Source organism: Entelurus aequoreus, linkage group LG17, assembly GCF_033978785.1.
Source record: "Entelurus aequoreus isolate RoL-2023_Sb linkage group LG17, RoL_Eaeq_v1.1, whole genome shotgun sequence".
NCBI lineage: Eukaryota > Metazoa > Chordata > Actinopteri > Syngnathiformes > Syngnathidae > Entelurus > Entelurus aequoreus.
The window spans coordinates 15,160,765-15,181,731 of NC_084747.1; the positions used below are offsets into that span (position 1 = coordinate 15,160,765).

At 39.9% G+C, this 20,967-nt stretch overlaps 2 protein-coding genes across 4 annotated transcripts in view; both read left to right on the forward strand.

Annotated features, from left to right (window-relative positions):
* Positions 1 to 19,331, forward strand: part of LOC133632486 (gastrula zinc finger protein XlCGF57.1-like) — a 295,607-nt gene extending 276,276 nt beyond the window's left edge. The window contains exons 2-3 of one of the 3 annotated variants that reach the window (XM_062024932.1): positions 15,390 to 15,755; positions 17,182 to 19,331. In XM_062024932.1, the coding sequence (XP_061880916.1) occupies positions 15,390 to 15,755; positions 17,182 to 17,267 (452 nt within the window). In that variant the 3' untranslated portion in view covers positions 17,268 to 19,331. Of the gene's footprint in view, positions 1 to 15,389 lie in introns of all 3 variants that reach the window. The other 2 variants (XM_062024931.1, XM_062024930.1) reach the window with 2 other exon arrangements.
* LOC133632484 (zinc finger protein OZF-like) overlaps positions 1 to 20,967 on the forward strand; it is a 421,867-nt gene that overhangs the window by 372,064 nt on the left and 28,836 nt on the right. The window lies entirely within an intron of this gene.

Consider the following 20,967-nt stretch of genomic DNA (forward strand, 5'->3'; position numbering starts at 1 on the left):
CTATGTATGATGACGTATGCGCGTGACGTCAATGGTTGAAGCGGAAGTATTTGGACACCATTGTATCCAATACAAAAAAGCTCTGTTTTCATCGCAAAATTCCACAGTATTCTGGACATCTGTGTTGGTGAATCTTTTGCAATTTGTTTAATGAACAATGAAGACTGCAAAGAAGAAAGTTGTAGGTGGGATCGGTGTATTAGCGGCGGACTACAACACAACCAGGAGGACTTTGAGTTGGATAGCAGACGCGCTATCCGACGCTAGCCGCCGACCGCATCGATGATTGGGTGAAGTCCTACGTCGCGCCGTCGATCGCTGGAACGCAGGTGAGCACGGGGGTTGATGAGCAGATGAGGGCTGGCTGGCGTAGGTGGATAGCTAATGTTTTAGCATAGCTCTGTGAGGTCCCGTAGCTAAGTTAGCTTCAATGGCGTCATTAGCAACAGCATTGATAGGCTTCGCCAGGCGGTACAGCATTAACCGTGTGGTTACAGGTCCAGGGTTTGGTAGTATTGTTGATCTTCTGTCTATCCTTCCAGTCAGGGGTTTATTTATTTTGTTTCTATCTGCATTTAAGCACAGTGCTATCACGTTAACTCCGTAGCTAAAGTGCTTCGCCGATGTATTGTCGTGGAGATAAAAGTCACTGTGAATGTCCATTTTGCGTTCTCGACTCTCATTTTCAAGAGGATATAGTATCCGAGGTGGTTTAAAATACAAATCCGTGACCCACAATAGAAAAAGGAGAAAGTGTGGAATCCAATGAGCCAGCTTGCACCTAAGTTACGGTCAGAGCGAAAAAAGATACATCCTTTATTGCACTCTAGTCCTTCACTCTCACGTTCCTCATCCACAAATCTTTCATCCTCGCTCAAATTAATGGGGTAATCGTCGCTTTCTCGGTCCGAATCGCTCTCGCTGCTGGTGTAAACAATGGGGAAATGTGAGGAGCCCTTCAACCTGCGACGTCACGCTACTTCCGGTACAGGCAAGGCTTTTTTTTATCAGCGACCAAAAGTTGCGAACTTTATCGTCGATGTTCTCTACTAAATCCTTTCAGCAAAAATATGGCAATATCGCGAAATGATCAAGTATGACACATAGAATGGATCTGCTATCCCAGTTTAAATAAGAACATTTAATTTCAGTAGGCCTTTAACAAAACAATGTGAAATAACTGAAAACATGTTTTTTATTCTAGTTTCTTCAAAATAGCCACCCTTTGCTCTGATTACTGCTTTGCACACTCTCTGCATTCTCTCGATGAGCTTCAAGAGGTAGTCACCTAAAATGGGTTTCACTTCACAGGTACAATACCATACCATACCAACTTTATTTTATAAAGCCCTTTAAAAACAACCACAGTTGAAGAACAAAGGGCTGTACACCACAAATAAATACAGGCAAAGGACAGACTAAAAAATAACATTTAAAACAGAGGTAAAATACCCATTGAAAAAGCAAAAAGAAATTATCTTAAGAACAATTTGTTAGATAAAAGCAGTTAAAAAGTTAAAAACAGTTTTTAAAGTCTCATGCTGGGTTAAAAGCCAGTGAATAAAAACGGGTTTAAAAAGAGTCTTAAAGGCCTACTGAAATGAATTTGTTTTATTTAAACAGGAATAGCAGATCCCTTCTATGTGTCATACTTGATCATTTTGCGATATTGCCATATTTTTGCTGAAAAGATTTAGTATAGAACAACGTCGATAAAGTTCGCAACTTTTGGTCTCTGATAAAAAAAAGCCTTGCCCCTACCGGAAGTAGCGTGACGTTGTCAGTTGTTCACTCCCTCATATTTTCCTATTGTTTTCAACGCAGCTAGAGCGATTCGGACCATTACCACATTAATTTGAGCGAGGATGAAAGATTCGTGGACGAGGAACGTTAGAGTGACGGACTAGAATGCAGTGAAATACATATTTTTTTTCGCTCTGACCGTAACTTAGGTACAAGCTGGCTCATTGGATTCCACACTCTCTCCTTTTTCTATTGTGGATCACGGATTTGTATTTTAAACCACCTCGGATACTATATCCTCTTGAAAATGAGAGTCGAGAACGCGAAATGGACATTCAGTGCCTTTTATCTCCACGACAATACATCGGCGAAACGCTTTAGCTACGAGCTAACGTGATAGCATCGTGCTTTAACTGCATATAGAAAGAAAAAAAATAAACCCCTGACTGGAAGGATAGATAGAAAATCAACAATACTATTAAACGGTGGACATGTAAATACACGGTTAATGCTTTCCAGGCTGGCGAAGGTTAACAATGCTGTGCTAACGACGCCATTGAAGCCTACTTAGCAACCGGACCGCACAGAGCGATGCTAAAAACATTAGCTCTCCACCTACGCCAGCCAGCCTTCATCTGCTCATCAACACCCGTGCTCACCTGCGTTCCAGCGATCGGCGGAAGGACGAAGGACTTCACCCGATGCGTTTGGCGGCCCGGAGACGTAGGAAGTCAAGGTGAGGTCGCCGGCTAGCGCGTCTGCTCTCCAACAAAGTCCTCCTGGTTGTGTTGCTGTAGTCCGCTGCTAATACACCGATCCCACCTACAACTGTCTTCTTTGCAGCCTTCATTGTTCATTAAACAAATTGCAAAAGATGTCCAGAATACTGTGGAATTATGAAATGAAAACAGAGCTTTTTGTATAGGATTCTACGGGGTACCATAACTTCCGTTTAACTGACTACGTCACGTGCATACGTCATCATACCGCGACGTTTCAGCCGGATATTTCCCGGGAAATTTTAAATGTCACTTTATAAGTTAACCCGGCCGTATTAGCATGTGCTGCAATGTTAAGATTTCATCATTGATATATAAACTATCAGACTGTGTGGTCGGTAGTAGTGGCTTTCAGTAGGCCTTTAAAGTTTAAAGTTTTTTAGCCTACTTAGTTGCAGGTAGTTAGCAGGTAGAAATGCTCAAACAAAATGCTACATTATGGAAATACCAATTCCAAAGCCATGGCAAGTCATTCTCCTAACAAGACTATTGTAGAGGCAGGGATTTGTTTCTCACTTGTCACCTGGGATAGTGGGTGTGGCTACGTGGGTGTGTGGGCGGAGTGTGTGTGGGGCTGAAGGATTGCTGAATGAATAACACCTGCACCTGTCTGTGAATTGTTTGGCTTGTATTGAGAGAGTGTGAACCTGAGTGCCGTTACTTCTGTTGACCGCAAAAGGACCACAAACCATCTGCATGTAATGCATTGTATTTTTACTCAAAGGTAAAATAAATCACCCTCAAAACAGCAGTAATGACTTCATGTTGCATCCTTGGACCCAGCGTGTCAGACAGAGCCCTGCTTTCCACTCTCAATGACTAATTAGTTTCTGATAGTCACACAACAACTATTATATTTTTGATCGCCTTGAGAAATAATTATTGGAACCAACGCATGCTGGCGAGCTATGCCACTTGAAGAGAGGAGCTTCACTTTCGTGTTTGGATGCAGTTTACGGCATTGATAACAACATGTGGATAGTTACTGTCAGTTGTTTAGTAAGATCAAATAAAAGCTCAGCAAAAAGTAAAGCCAGAGGCAGACAGTAGACAGGAAGTCTTTATAATTCTTTATTCTTGTGGTCGTCAAAACATGTCAAGACACCTCTTCTCGAACCAATCACACACTTCCGCCTTCACAATTGTAGCGCTACAGTAAAAAAAATAAAAATGTCATTCATTACAATCATGCTTTCAATGTCAAAGATGTAAAAATGTAAGCTGTGATATTTCTACCTACATATGGCACTGCAGGTATTTTTTTTACTTGTCATTAAAAGTGTGTTTGAAAATTTTGTGTTGAGCTGTTTAAAAAAACATGTTTAAATAAGATTTCATTAAAATAAACTCATGGTTTTAAAATTTGAAAATTATCTGTCTAGAATACACTTATTAATGATGGAAAAGTATATCCATCTGCGAATTTCGATTAATTTTAAGTTAACTCGGAACAAAATGTGATTAATATTTATTTATATAAATATTGTGATAGTTTGACAGCCCGCTTGTGTGAAAAATTATAGCTAATAAGTCTTTGTTAGGCTATGGGAGAGGATTAGTTGATATTTCAGGAAAGCAGTATGGTAAAAAGTGTGGAATGATTGACAATATAGACCTCTACGACGTTGAAAAAAGCAATTGAGCAACAAAATAAAAACTATGGGCATTCACCCATCCAATATGGCGACCGTCTTCAAAAGTTCAAAAGTATGATGTCACACAAAAGGGTCTATAAATATACATTTCATCGCTCCTCTTTTACTTCTCAGACCACACCCCTTCGATAGATGGATATTGTACAATGTATAATTAATGTATATTTTACAATTTTCACTATGTAAAGCGCTTTGAGTCACTAGAGAAAAGCGCTATATAAATATAATTCATTTCACAATAAAGTAAAATGCAACAAAGATGGCGAAACCTTTTCAAACATGCTGTAATGAAAAACTGGAAACATGTATTTGGATGCATGTTCATATATAACAAAAACCATAACTAAACATGAATATAAAACCACTTAGTTGTAGAAATCTGCTTCCACTTTTGTCATTAACCCTTTTCCCACCAAACGTTTAGGAACCTTAAAGGCCTACTGAAAGCCACTACTACCGACCACGCAGTCTGATAGTTTATATATCAATGATGAAATCTTAACCTTGCAACACATGCCAATACGGCCGGGTTAACTTATAAAGTGACATTTTAAAATTCCCGGGAAATATCCGGCTGAAACATCGCGGTATGATGACGTATGCACGTGACGAAGTCCGAGTAACGGAAGTTATGGTACCCCGTAGAATCCTATACAAAAAGCTCTGTTTTCATTTCATAATTCCACAGTATTCTGGACATCTTTTGCAATTTTTTTAATGAACAATGAAGGCTGCAAAGAAGACAGTTGTAGGTGGGATCAGTGTATTAGCAGCGGATTACAGCAACACAACCAGGAGGACTTTGTTGGAGTGCTAGCCGCGCTAGCCGCGCTAGCCGCCGACTTCACCTTGACTTCCTACGTCTCCGGGCCGCCAAACGCATCGGGTGAAGTCCTTCGTCCTTCTGCCGATCGCTGGAACGCAGGTGAGCACGGGTGTTGATGAGCAAATGAGGGCTGGCTGGCGTAGGTGGAGAGCTAATGTTTTTAGCATAGCTCTGTGCAGTCCGGTTGCTAAGTTAGCTTCAATGGCGTCGTTAGCACAGCATTGTTAACCTTCGCCAGCCTGGAAAGCATTAACCGTGTATTTACATGTCCACGGTTTAATAGTATTGTTGATTTTCTATCTATACTTCCAGTCAGGGGTTTATTTCTTTTGTTTCTATATGCAGTTAAAGCAAGATGCTATCACGTTAGCTCGTAGCTAAAGCATTTCGCCGATGTATTGTCGTGGAGATAAAAGGCACTGAATGTCCATTTCGCGTTCTCGACTCTCATTTTCAAGAGGATATAGTATCCGAGGTGGTTTAAAATACAAATATGTGATCCACAATAGAAAAAGGAGAGTGTGGAATCCAATGAGCCAGCTTGTACCTAAGTTACGGTCAGAGCGAAAAAAGATACGTCCATCGCTGCCTCTCAAGTCATTCACTGTAACGTTCCTCATCTACGAATCTTTCATCCTCGCTCAAATTAATGGGGTAATCATCACTTTCTCGGTCCGAATCTCTCTCGCTCCATTGTAAACAACGGGGAATTGTGAGGAATACTAGCTCCTGTGACGTCACGCTACTTCCGGTACAGGCGAGGCTTTTTTTTATCAGCGAGCAAAAGTTGCGAATTTTATCGTCGATTTTCTCTACTAAATCCTTTCAGCAAAAATATGGCAATATCGCGAAATGATCAAGTATGACACATAGAATGGATCTGCTATTCCCGTTTAAATAAAAAAAAATCATTTCAGTAGGCCTTTAAGTTCCTGGAACTATATGTTCCTGTCGACTTGTGTGGTTTACGTTTCCACCTCATTTCACAGTTCAGGACATTTTATACAAATCATGCTGATGAAGTATGGACGAGTGGTACGGCACATTTTCTACAATGATACCATGTAAATTATCAATTTTAAAGTCATATTTCTTCTACTTAAGTGTAAGTAAATGAAATACAAAGCAATTATATACAAAACAGTATATGATTACATAACAATTCATGCTTTTGTCCGTAGTGTACATCAGTCAGAAAGTCGTCCCCTCAGTAAATGATGAATTCATGTTTATCATGGCCCATTTCAGCTCTAAATAACAATATATAAAGAATAAATGTCATTTATCTCACTTCAACAACATAAATGCATCAGATTTAGCGTTAGCCTGTTAACATTAACATTCGGTTCCTTTGGTTGACACAAGTAACTACACACATGGAGTGTCACTGACTACTTTTACAGCATGTAACAAAGTAAATAGGTAATATTTGATGGGATTTACCTTCGATCCACTCGTTTTTCATTTCACATGTATCTTCAAACTACTAGGTCAGGGGTCGGCAACCCGCGGCTCCGGAGCCGCATGCGGCTCCTTGACCACTCTGATGCGGCTCAGCTACATACATGCCGACCCCCCCCCCCCCCCGATTTTCCCAGGAGACTTATGGATCTCAGTGTCTCTCATAGATTACTCCCAGGGAAAAAATAATCCTATTTACACTCTAATTACTAAATAAAGGGCGTGCCCTAATTGCACTGCAGTAATTGTCCTCTATAGCATTTACATACAGCGTGCCAGTCCAGCCATATGTTGCATGTTGTTATTACTTGCACACACAGGAGACAGCAAAGCATACTTACTCATCAGCCACACAGCTTACACTGACGGTAGCCGTATCAAACAACTTTAACATTGTTACGTTACAAATATGCGCCACACTGTGAACCCACACCAAAAAAGAATGAAAAACACATTTCTGGAGAACATCCCACCGTAACACAACATAAACACAACACAACCATTACCCAGAATCCCATGCAGCCCTAACTCTTCCGGTCTACATTATACACCCCCGCTACCACCAAATCCCCCCACACATGAACCCCCCCCCCCCTCTCCGTGCGTTGGTTGAGCGGAAGAGTTAGGGCTGCATGGGATTCTGGGTATTGGTACCGTCAGTGTAAGATGTGTGGCTGCTGAGGTAGTACGCCTTGCTGTCACTCACGTGAGCAAGCTGAAATTGCATTCTACGTGTGGTCGAGCAGGTACACTGTTAGGGCAGACTGTAGAGGGCGCCAAATGCAGTGTCATCACGCTCTGATATTCGGGAGTCTCCCGGGAAAAATGAGAGGGTTGGCAAGTATGACGCTATCAAGCGCCATTCATTCAAAACTCGCGGGCTGCACTAACATCAAATTTCCACATTAAAGTGCGTGCCGGTGCGTGTGTCGGAGACCCCTGGTTAACATAGCACAAAGCATTTAAGCTTTGTATGCGGTGTTTTTCATTTTAAATTTAAATTTTTTTTTTGTGGCTCCCATTACTTTCTTTAATTTGTGAAACTTGCCAAAATGGCTCTTTGAGTGGTAAAGGTTGCCGACCCCTGTACTAGGTTGTCGAGTCCAGTGTCTCGCCGCTTCAAAGTCGGGCTAAATACTTTATATTCCTCAGTAAATATGTTTGAGTCTCTCCATTTCTTGTAGCTTGGCGTATTGAAATTCTATTTGTAAATGATCATTTACTGCATGAAACTTCATACAAAGAGGAATGGGTGAAACTGCCCAAAGATAGGTGTGCCAAGCTGGTGGCATTGCCCTCAAAAAGACTTGAGACTGTAACTGCTCCCAAAGGTGCTTCAACAAAGTATTGAGCAAAGGCTGTGAATACTTATGGACATGTGATTTTTTAAATTTTTTTTAACAAAATTTGAAACATTTTTAAAAAAAACATCACATTGCCGGTACGAGGTATTGTGTGTGTGTGATTTTGAGGACATTTCGGAATAAAGCTGTAACATAACAAAATGTGGAAAGAGTGAAGCGCTGTGAGTACTTTCCGGATGCACTGTATTCCAAACTTGGGGCCACATTGGTGGGTAAAAATGCGTAAGGGGGCCAGTGAAAGTGTATGTAGGTATGTATCAGAGGTGGGCGACATAAGCGATTTTTAGATGCATTGCAATTCGGACATGGACGTTCATAGAATCGATTAGTAAACGTCAATCGATAATCCATTTATTTGTTGTAAATAAAGTCATGCAAACTGTTCTAAAATTTGGCTGACTGCAGCGAGCCACCTCACCGCCTATTGGACACTTATGTTCCAGTTTTACACACATTTTCATTAATTTAGTAAATGTGGGAATTAATTTAATGGTTTGTTATTCCAAATAGGTTTTTTTTAAGTTGCAAGTTATAAACGCTTATTTAGTGAAACAAAAAGAAATGTAAAACTGCATCAGTATGCATAAATTAGAGATGCATCAATAATCGATTTTTAATCGCGTCGTAGCTCCTGAATCATAATCGAATCGTGAGGTTGCCAAAGGTGTGTGTGTGTGTGTGTGTGTGTGTGTGTGTGTGTGTGTGTGTGTGTGTGTGTGTGTGTGTGTGTGTGTGTGTTTGTGTGTGTGTGTGTGTGTGTGTGTGTGTGTTTTCTGGCAATGCTTACTTAATGGGGACATCGCTCTGTTTACACAGTCACCTTTAGGGGACCTCTGACGGTATGGGGACAAAAAAAAAACCCGGTCCCCTAAAGGGAAACCTTTTTAAATGATAGTCAGATCCATTCTGAACCATATGAACTCTTTTTTTCCCCAGGGTCCCCAGTAAGAATGATCAGCACATTACTTCATCAATCCAGAGATTTAAAGACGTGTATGAGCTAACTGGGCAGTGGCCATTTTACACCATTTTTTTAATGCCCCCACAACTTGTAGAAAGGGTGGTCCCCACAAGTGATGATCAAAAACTTGGTCCCCATTTCAAATGATAACCAGTATGTGTGTGTGTGTATTTGTCTATGTGTGTGTGTATATATATATATATATATATATATATATATATATATATATATATATATATATATATATATATATATATATATATATATATATATATATATATATATATATATATATATATATATATATATATATACAGTACAGCAGTGGTCCCCAACCTTTTTGTAGCTCCTTTTGTCCCACTGGCCGTATTTATTTGTATTTTTATTATTTTTATTTTTTTCATAAAGAAATACAATAAGGTGTGCTTACGGACTGTATCCCTGCAGACTGTATTGATCTATATTGATATATAATGTATATACTGTGTTTTTTATGTTGATTTAATATAAAAAAAAATAAAAATAAAAAATGTTTTATTTCTTGTGCGGCCCGGTACCAATCGGTCCGGTGGTTGGGGACCACTGCTGTACAGGACACACCTTCTCATTCAATGCGTTGTCTTTATTTTCACGACTATTTACATTGTAGATTGTCACTGAAAGCATCACAACTATGAATGAACACATGTGGAGTTATGTACTTAACAAAAAAAAGGTGAAATAACTGAAAACAAGTTTTATATTTTAGTTTCTTCAAAATAGCCACCCTTTGCTCTGATTAAGGCTTTGCACACTCTTGGCTTTCTCTCTATGAGCTCCAAGAGGTAGTCACCTGGAATGGTTTTCCAACAGTCTTGAAGGAGTTCCCAGAGGTGTTTAGCACTCGTTGGCCCCTTTGCCTTCACTCTGCAGTCCAGCTAACCCCAAACCATCTCGGTTGGGTTCAGGTCCGGTGACTGTGGAGGCCAGGTCATCTGCCGCAGCACCCCATCACTCTCCTTCTTGGTCAAATAGCCCATACACAGCCTGGAGGTGTGTTTGAGGTCATTGTCCTGTTGAAAAATAAATGATTGTCCAACTAAACGCAAACCGGGCGGGGTGGCATGTCGCTGCAGGATGCTGTGGTAGCCATGCTGGTTCAGTGGGCATTCAATTTTGAATAAATCCAGCAAAATACCCCCACACTATCACACCTCCTCCTCCATGCTTCACAGCGGGAACCAGGCATGTGGAATCCATCCGTTCACCTTTTCTGCGTCTCTCAAAGACACGGCAGTTGGAACCAAAGATCTCAAAGCACAGATTTCCACTGGTCTAATGTCCCTTCCTTGTGTTTCTTGGCCCAAACAAATCTATTCTGCTTGTTGCCTCGGTGGCCTAATGGTTAGAGTGTCCGCCCTGAGATCGGTAGGTTGTGAGTTCAAACCCTGGCCGAGTCATACTATAGACTATAAAAATGGGACCCATTACCTCCCTGCTTGGCATTCAGCATCAAGGGTTGGAATTGGGGGTTAAATCACCAAAAATGATTCCCGGGCGCGGCCACCGCTGCTGCTCACTGCTCCCCTCACCTCCCAGGGGGTGATCAAGGGTGATGGGTCAAATGCAGAGAATAATTTCGCCACACCTAGTGTGGGTGTGACTATCATTGGTACTTTAACTTTAACTTAGCAGCTACAGTCATGGCCAAACATATACGCACCCCTGCATTTCTGTCAGATAATGCACCACTTCTCCCAGAAAATTGTTGAAATGACAAATGCTTTGGTATTCACATGTTGATTTATTTGGTTTGCATTGGAACAACACAAAAAAACACCCCAAAAAAGCCACATCTGATATTATTTAACACAGCACTCCAAAAATGGACTGGACAAAATTATTGGCACCCTCAACTTTTTAATATTTGGTAGCACACCCTTTGGAAAAAATAACTGAAAAAAAATCGCATCATGAGTTTCTTCCACCTTGCTACTGGAATTTTGGACCACTCTTCTTTTGCAAACTGCTTCATGTCTCTCAGATTTAAAGGGTGCCTTCTCCCAATTGCTGTTTTTAGATCTCTCCACAGATGTTCTATAGGATTTAGATTTGGACTCATTGATGGCCACTTCAGAACTCTCCAGCGTTTTGTCTTAATCCATTTTTGTGTGCTTTTTGAAGTATGCTTTGGGTCGTTGTCCTGCTGGAATACCCATGACAGTGTTTCCCATAAACTGCCAAGATACCTGTGGCGGTGGGGGCGTGGCTATGGGCGTGGTCACCATGGCATCATCGAGTAATTTGCATAATTTACTACAATGATTTGATTTTCTCTAAAAAGGCTAAAAAAAAATGTAAACTTACTAATTAATAATAACGGTTTTGTTTTAAACGTCCATCCATCCATTTTACAATATAATTACAACACTTTATGTACATATTTATATACAGATTTGAACAATAAGTTATTCACTGAAATATATTTATTAATTGTGGTTCTTACAAAAAATACATCTTATAAAATATAAAAGCTAAAATGTCTCAAAGCTCTGCCCCTTTAATTATTGCATACTAAATAATTTAACTTTAGCCTACTACTACAACCATATTATTTACCAGCAACATAAAGTGAAACAGAGGCAGAGGTGTCCTGCCACAGTCAGAAACAAATAAACAGAAAACAGTAGTGGTGGTAGATAGACACAGAGCTTCATCAAACATCTGATCCACTGAACAAAGAGCTCCAAAAATCTTGAACTTTAGACTGCCATCAGTTTTACTCCCTACACTTAACCATGTATTTCCTACTGCCTGCAGACTTTGCACCCTTTGTTATATACACGTGTTGTGTTTCTAATATAAATACATTTAATAAAGTCAAATACAAATAAGGCAACAAGAGAAGTATCCTACACTTCTCTTTTGTAAAGTAAATCTGAACAGCCGATATGGGCATCTACATCAACTATATGATTTGCCTGAGAAGCTGGAGAGGACAAAAAATTTAAAAAAAAAAAGTTTTTTATTTTTTTTAATTTAAAAAAAAAAAAAAGTTTTTTATTTGTGGCGGACGTAATTCTTTCGTGGCGGGCCGCCACAAATAAATGAATGTGTGGGAAACCCTGTATGTATATATATATATATATATATATATATATATATATATATATATATATATATATATATATATATATATATATATATATATATATATATATATATATATATATATATATATATATCGTATTTACAAACCTGCGCATTTCACAACCACTCACCTCAAAAGTGGGCCAGCACTCTGCCTGCAAAAAACCTGCAAAGCTAACTTCAAAATTGAGAGCCGAACAGTTCCTAAATGACCTCTACGTGTCAGGTGATATACATTTTGCAAACTTGATGACAACATCATTTACATATAAAAAGAACAGACAACATTTTGTTTTTAAAAGATTGTTTGCGCGACAACAAATGTTCTCTCTAAGGTGCGTGCTGGCGCAATTGCACACTGCTCACGTGTCCTCTGCGCACAGCAAATATATGCCGCGCACAAAATCAAATGTAAACAAAATAAAAACATAACCATTTAATCTCTATGACTGACAGGTCACGACGACAAGCGGCCACAATAGATAAGACAATGTTTATCAACACTGTTCAATTGGTGTAACGTCTGTCAAAACGTGCTAAGGGTGACAGGAATTCCATCGATCTCTTTTTTTGAGGAAAACTGTTAATTGTCGGCCTTAACCACACCAAAAAACATTAGTAAAAAACTTCTATCTAGCAAAACCTATCATTGTCTGCCGTACACACCAAGCCAAAACCAACTCTGTCATCTGTCAAATAAACAGCAGCCGTTCACGCTCTCTAACTTGTATATATAAATAAACATTGATTGATTGATTGAGTGATTGTTGCCTTATTTGTATTTGACTTTATTAAATGTATTTATATTATTATTTGGTGCAGCCGGGCCGGAGCAGGAGGGGATAGAAAGAGGAAAAAAAGGAAGAAAATTGTGAGGACAAAAGGGGGATAAGACAGGGAGACGACAACAACAACAGAATAACATCAGCAAATAGGATAAGTACAAATATGATGGTAAAATTGATAGCAAAGAAGCAGTTAGTGAAATAAATAATAATACAGAAATGACAATGAACATTATTACACTACAAATGGAGCAATACAAATACCAATAGAAATAGCACTATTGATAATGAATAATAACAATAATTACCTCTTATCAACAATACAATTGTTCAAATGCAACAATACATATATGTAATGATAACTTGAAATACAAAAGAAAGCAGATACATGGAGGGGAAGAAAGAGAAGCCAACTATATTAACCTTGTAGATTGTTATGGTAACAATAGGTTAAGCTTTGTGATTTGATTTGTCCTATTTTCAATTCTGTTGTGGCGATCAATAAAAATAATCACCAAGTGGGACTTTTGTTTCCGGATAAAATGTGACAATAACAACTCTGCAGCATCTTCACCGGAACAATCATGTTGACCGACATTACTTTTTGATTAACTTCATTTTCTATGCCTGCCTCATCAATAACGTATCTCCACATTGGTGAGCCTTTGATGTGAGCACTGTCACACAAAAAACAGCGGGACCTTGCAGGACTCTGCGCACCACTTAATGCTGACAAGGCTGCTATCAGCAGTTGTCCGAGCAATTCCAAGTATAGATGAACTCATCATAGCACTTCATCTATGACATCAATAAAACAGCACCACGTGACATTGGTGAGCCTTGTGAGCGATGTGGAATGATAACGCTGGACGCACAATGCTAACAACACGGAATGCTAACAACAGAGCTAATGGCAAGTTTTTGCAGAACAACTTACACATGTGGTTTGAGCTTAACAAAGCCCGGTTCTAACTTAGAGCAATTACCAAGTATGGCAAAAGTATTTCCACATCGTAGTTGTGTTGTAGTGGCTGGGCCACGGCCATAGCGCTGACATGGAGGATCCTCCGAGTTACCAGTGAGTGCTGTAATGTAAATTAAAACCCACTCAAGGCTACTTACTGTTTTGGGTGAAACGAGTGTAAAGGTGACTATATGGGTGTTATTTCAATCAATCAATCAATGTTTATTTATATAGCCCTAAATCACAAGTGTCTCAAAGGGCTGCACAAGCCACAACGACATCCTCGGTACAGAGCCCACATACGGGCAAGGAAAAACTCACCCCAGTGGGACGTCGATGTGAATGACTATGAGAAACCTTGGAGAGGACCGCATATATGGGTACCCCCCACCCCCTCTAGGGGAGACCAAAAGCAATGGATGTCGAGTGGGTCTGACATAATATTGTGAAAGTTCAGACCACAGTGGATCCAACACATTTCAAGTTTAAAGGGCTCTAATTCTGTTCGTTAACACACTTAGAAGGTTGTAAACAGTTTTGTGTATGCTTTATACCAATGTTATTAAAAATAATCCTACTTTGCGGACATGTGTTGACCGTCGTCAGGCCTGGAACCGATTAGCCTTGCTAAACGAGTGACGACGAGTATCTAATGAAGTCAAACACAAATAATGCAACAGGAAAATGGTCTCAAATCTCTCATTTTCAATCAATCAATCAATGTTTATTTATACAGCCCTAAATCCCAAGTGTCTCAAAGGGCTGCACAAGCCACAACAACATCCTCGGTTCAGAGCCCACATCGGTGCAAGGAAAAACTCAACCCAGTGGGATGACAATGAGAAACCTTGGAGAGGACCGCAGATGTGGGTGACACCCCCCCCCCTCTCTCTCTAGGGGAAACCGGTGCAATGGACGTCGAGTGGGTCTAGTATAATATTGTGAAAGTCCGGTCCATAGTGGATCTAACATAATAGTGAGAGTCCAGTCCATAGTGGATCTAACATAATAGAGTCCAGTCCATAGTGGATCTAACATAATAGTGAGAGTCCGGTCCATAGTGGATCTAACATAATAGTGAGAGTCCGGTCCATAGTGGATCTAACATAATAGTGAGAGGCCAGCAGGAGACCATCCCGAGCGGAGACAGGTCAGCAGCGCAGAGATGTCCCCAACCGATGCACAGGCGAGCGGTCCACCCCGGGTCCCGACTTCTGACAGCCAGCACTTCATCCATGGCCACCGGACCTGTGCCCCCCCTTCCACAAGGGAGAGGGGGGCAGAGCAGAAAAGAAAAGAAACGGCAGATCAACTGGTCTAAAAGGGGGTCTATTTAAAGGCTAGAGTATACAATTGAGTTTTAAGATGGGACTTAAATGCTTCTACTGAGGTAGCATCTCTAACTGTTACCGGGAGGGCATTCCATAGTACTGGAGTAAATCTGGACAGAATATATTTGCAATGAGGCGAACTATATTATTGTGTTACATGACTGTATTATTGTGTTACATGACTGGACAGGACAGGTTTAAAAAAAACCTGAGGCTGATTGACCGTCAAGTCAAAGAGTGCAAACAAAGATGCTCGAAAAGGTGAAGGGCAATGAGTTAGATGCGCGAGCGATCAGACACGCTGGCATCGATTGGCTTAGCCTGTAGAAAACTGGAGAAATATTTAATGGATCATGTCTGAGTTAAATTGTGTATGTGTTGTGTCCTGCAGACATGCAGCAGCTGATTGGTCATCCAGAAAAACTTCCCCCTCAGGCAGTGGTGAGCTCCACTTTGAAGCAGGAGACTCCACAGCCACCCCACATTAAAAAAGAAGAGGAGGAACTCTGGATCACTCAGGAAGGAGAGTCTTTTTTTGAACCGGACAAGGCTGATCTCACCAAGTTGCCACTGACTGTTGTCTCTGTGAAGACTGAAGATGATGAAGAGAAACCACAAGTAGACAACCTCTTAGCTCCACTATCAGATAGTGAAGGTGAAGACGAGGTTGAAGTGACTTTGAGCAGCCATACAGACTGTGAAGGGGAAAGTACTGACTCTGACAACAAAGACTCAAAATGTTCTAAAAAGAAGAGAGGTAAAAAATGTTTGAGCTGCTCAGTCTGTGCTAAAAACTTTTCTAAAAAGAGCGATTTGACTCGACACATGAGAACACACACAGGAGAAAAAACATTTAATTGTTCGATGTGTTGTAAAAGCTTTTCTCAAAAGCACCATTTGACTGAGCACATGAGAACACACACAGGAGAAAAACCATTTAACTGTTCAGTTTGTCATAAAAGCTTTTCTCGAAAGAGCAGCGTGACTGAACACATGAGAACACACACGGGAGAAAAATCAGTGAGTTGTTCAGTTTGTGGTAAAAGCTTTCTTCTAAACAGACAATTGGCTGAACACATGAATAGGCACACAGGAGTAAAGCCATTTAAATGCTCAATTTGTGGTAAAAGCTTTGTTTCCAGATTTGGTTTGAGTCAACACATAAAGATACACAATGGAATAAAACCATTTATTTGTTCTGTGTGTGGCAAAAGCTATTTTCAAAAGAGCAGTTTGATTCCACACATGAGAACACACACAGGAGAGAAACCGTTGAGAGACCATAATTGTTCAGTTTGTGGTAAAACTTTTACTCGTAATGAAAGTTTGATTGAACATATGAGAACACACACAGGAGAAAAGCCATTCGATTGCTCAGTTTGTAGTAAAAAGTTTTCTCAAAGAAGCACTTTGACGCAGCACATGAGAACACACACGGGAGAAAAACCATTTAACTGTTCAGTCTGTGGCAAAAGCTTTTCTCAAAATATCAGTTTGATTGATCACATAAGTACACACAGAGGAGAACAAACATTAAATTGTTCAGTTTGTGGTAAAGGTTTTACAAGAAAGAGCCATTTAACTCAACACATGAGGACACACACAGGAGGAAAAATCCTTAAATGCTCAGTTTGTGACAAAAGCTTTGTTTCTCGAGCAGTTTTGGCTCGACACATGAGAGCCCACACTGGACTGAAACCATTTAGTTGTTCAGTTTGTGGCAAAAGCTTTTCTCAAACGAGCCATTTGCCTCGACACATGAGAACACACACTGGAGAAAAACCATTCATTTGTTCAGTTTGCGGCAAAAGTTTTTTTTCCCGACAAGATTTGACTCGACATACAATAAAATTCACTGGAGAAAAAACATTTAGTTGTTCAGTTTGCGGTAAAAGGTTTCATCATAATGCAGACGCATTAACACACATAAGAACGCACACGGGAGAAGAACCAACAGTTGTTTAGTTTGGGGTATGTTATTCATATGTGGCGACATCCACCCTAACCCAGGACCTCTTTAAAATTAGTTCACTGCATTTTTTTATAAAAAATATCCGAGGTTTTCGTACTAGTTGGGATTAGCACAAAAATCATTTTATCTCCTCATGACACCATGTCTTCTGCAAATCTGAAACGTTCCTGAATAGTTAGATGATACTTGTAGTGCTTGCTTACTTCTTCAGATGAGACAGACTTGATGATTCCAGCTGGGGAGGCAGTGAGGCTTTGTCTGACTTGGAACACCAGCAACATGAATCAATCTACCTAAAACTACACCTTTTAGGTCGCCTGGTGTACATCTTTTTGTCTACAGACCACCATCAGATGATGACTTGGCGTATGATGTAATATCTGAGCTCATTGACACTATCCAAAAACTCTACCCAAAGTCCAGAAGGACTGTTCTTGGGGATCCATCATGAAGACTGGCTGGGAAGTAAAAAGACTGAAACTCACGGGGAATGTGCCCTTAAGTTTGCTATACTCAACAATCTCTCCCAACAAGTTGGAAATTGCCCCAAACGCCAAAATGACAAGTACAGGTCCTCTGACAGACCCTGGTTTAACGATGAGTGCCATTTAATTTAACCAGAAAGCTTATGGTTGGTGGCGTAAGGATCATAGAAAGGATTATTGGGCTTTGTACATGAACTCAAAATCTGAATGCTAAGACGGGCTTGTCTACAGTTCTTGCAGCAGCTAGAGCAAAAACTCAACTGTGTAAATATCAAGCAGTGGTGGAAACGGGTGGAATATGTAAGTGATAGCAATAAGACCTCTGCTGTTCCTCCATTAGTAAATAATGGACAGACTTTCAGCGAGACAAAAGTCAAGACGGCGCTTCTTAAGACGTTTGCAGCTAATGTTCATCTTTATGACAATGGTAAGAATCTCCCTAAGTTGCAACCCAAAAACAGCAAAGTTCTGTCAGCCACGAAATGAGGTCCCATGAATTTTCTTGAAAAATGTGTGTTGTCTTGACACTTCAAAGATTAATGCCACTGGTGGGATCTCAGCAACTGTACTTAACAATTGTGCGCTAGCGCTTGCCCCAGAGCCATGTTTTTATTTATTGAGCGTTTAAATGTTTATTTTCCTCCCATTTTATGGAATTTTTTCAGTTTGTGTGAAGTCATGTGGCTTCACTTCTGTAGGCAAGTCTATGTGTGGATCGTCATATTTCCCTTCGCTGAATAGTAGTTGTGTTTTAATATCTTGCTTTATTTGCTTTTATAAAAAAAATTGTAAACATTTGGGATCTTACATATTTCTTTGTATCTGAAGTGCATGTAATATCCTCCATGAAAACGTACTTTGTATGATCACGTCTCTTTTGTCTGAAAGTCTAGTGCAGCAAAGTCGTTGATCTTGGATGTATATTCCGCCATATTGGCAGCCACCTTCATTCATTCAGCCAAGCATTAAAAATGAATTTGGCATATGACTGAAAAAAACCTTTAGTTTTTTTTTTTTTGCTGATAAGAGACGTTAGCAACATGGACCTGCTCGATCACGACGGCCTCCACTTCATGCTGACTCACACCGACATGAGTCAGAGTACAATATCGCAGCTCTAGTAGTACACGCTATTTTATAGGTTGCACACACTGATTACCACGTGGCGATTGGATCTTAGTAAATCAGGCCTTACGATTATTTTTAGAAGTCAGGAGAGTGAGCAGCAGCAGAACCAGAATTCTCATATGCAGGTTCCTTGTATTTGATCAGGAAATGTACACATTTTGTGATTTTACGCAAGCAAATGTTAGAATACAATTGTAACTATACAGAAAAATACATTTATAACACAGTTTGATGGACACTTAGATTTTTTTATTATTCGATTTTCTATTGTTCATGAGTTTGAGCAGTGGTTCTTAATTAAGAGGCTGACATTTTTTTATGACCACCTGAATGGAACTATTTGTATTTATTTGTAAAAACTTGCGGTTAATTATACCATACACAATTTTCTTATATGATTGTGAAGTAGCATGTATTTGTATTTGGTCACATAATCCTTTAGAGCAGTGGTTCTCAACCTTTTTTTTCCCTGTGAACATTTTTTTTAATTCAAGTACCCCCTAATCAGAGCAAATCATTTTTGGTTGAAAAAAAGAGATAAAGAAGTAAAATACAGCATTATGTCATCAGTTTCTGATTTATTAAATTGTATAACAGTGCAAAATATTGCTCATTTGTTGTGGTCTTTCTTGAACTATTTGGAAAAAATATATAAAAATAACTAAAAACGTGTTGAAAAATAAACAAGTGATTCAATTATAAATAAAGATTTCTACACATAGAAGTAATCATCAACTTAAAGTGCCCTCTTTGGGGATTGTAATAGAGATCCATCTGGATTCATGAACTTAAAGGCCTACTGAAAGCCACTACTACCGACCACGCAGTCTGATAGTTTATATATCAATGATGAAATCTTAACATTATAACACATGCCAATACGGCCGGGTTAACTTATAAAGTGACATTTTAAATTTGCCGCTAAACTTCCGGTTCGAAACGCCTCTGAGGATGACGTATGCGCGTGACGTAGACCGGCGAACACGGGTATGCCTTCCACATTGAAGCCAATACGAAAAAGCTCTGTTTTCATTTCATAATTCCACAGTATTCTGGACATCTGTGTTCGTGAATCTGTTTCAATTATGTTCATTGCATTATGGAGAAGGAAGCCGAGCAAGCAAAGAAGAAAGTTGTCGGTGCGAAATGGACGTATTTTTCGAACGTAGTCAGCCACAACAGCACACAGCCGGTGCTTCTTTGTTTACATTCCCGAAAGATGCAGTCAAGATGGAAGAACTCGGATAACAGAGACTCTAACCAGGAGAACTTTTGACTTGGATACACAGACGCCTGTAGAGAACTGGGACAACACAGACTCTTACCAGGATTACTTTGATTTGGATGACAAAGACGCAGACGTGCTACTGTGAGTATGCAGCTTTGGCTTTTTTTTGCGTATGTACGTAACTTTTTTTAAAATATATAAGCTTTATGAACCTTGGGTTAGGTGAACGGTCTTTTGGGCTGAGTGATTGTGTGTGTTGATCATGTGTTTGAATTGTATTGGCGTGTTCTATGGAGCTAGGAGCTAGCAGAGGAGCTAGGAGCTAGCATAACAAACACGTACCGTACCGTACGTGCGCGTCACGTACGTAACTTTTTAAAAATATATAAGCTTTATGAACCTTGGGTTAGGTGAACGGTCTTTTGGGCTGAGTGATTGTGTGTGTTGATCGGGTGTTTGAATTGTATTGGCGTGTTCTATGGAGCTAGGAGCTAGCAGAGGAGCTAGGAGCTAGCATAACAAACACGCAGGTGTTATTATGCAGGATTAATTTGTGGCATATTAAATATAAGCCTGGTTGTGTTGTGGCTAATAGAGTATATATATGTCTTGTGTTTATTTACTGTTGTAGTCATTCCCAGCTGAATATCAGGTACCGTGAGTATGCAGCCTTGGCTGCTAAACATTTGATAGCTTGACCGTATGTGCGCGACACGTACGTAACTTTTTAAAAATATATAAGCTTTATGAACCTTGGGTTAGGTGAACGGTCTTTTGGGCTGAGTGATTGTGTGTGTTGATCAGGTGTTTGAATTGTATTGGCGTGTTCTATGGAGCTAGGAGCTAGCAGAGGAGCTAGGAGCTAGCATAACAAACACGCAGGTGTTATTATGCAGGATTAATTTGTGGCATATTAAATATAAGCCTGGTTGTGTTGTGGCTAATAGAGTATATATATGTCTTGTGTTTATTTACTGTTGTAGTCATTCCCAGCTGAATATCAGGTACCGTGAGTATGCAGCCTTGGCTGCTAAACATTCGATAACTTGACCGTATGTGCGCGTCACGTACGTAACTTTTTAAAAAATATATAAGCTTTATGAACCTTGGGTTAGGTAAACGGTCTTTTGGGCTGAGTGATTGTGTGTGTTGATCA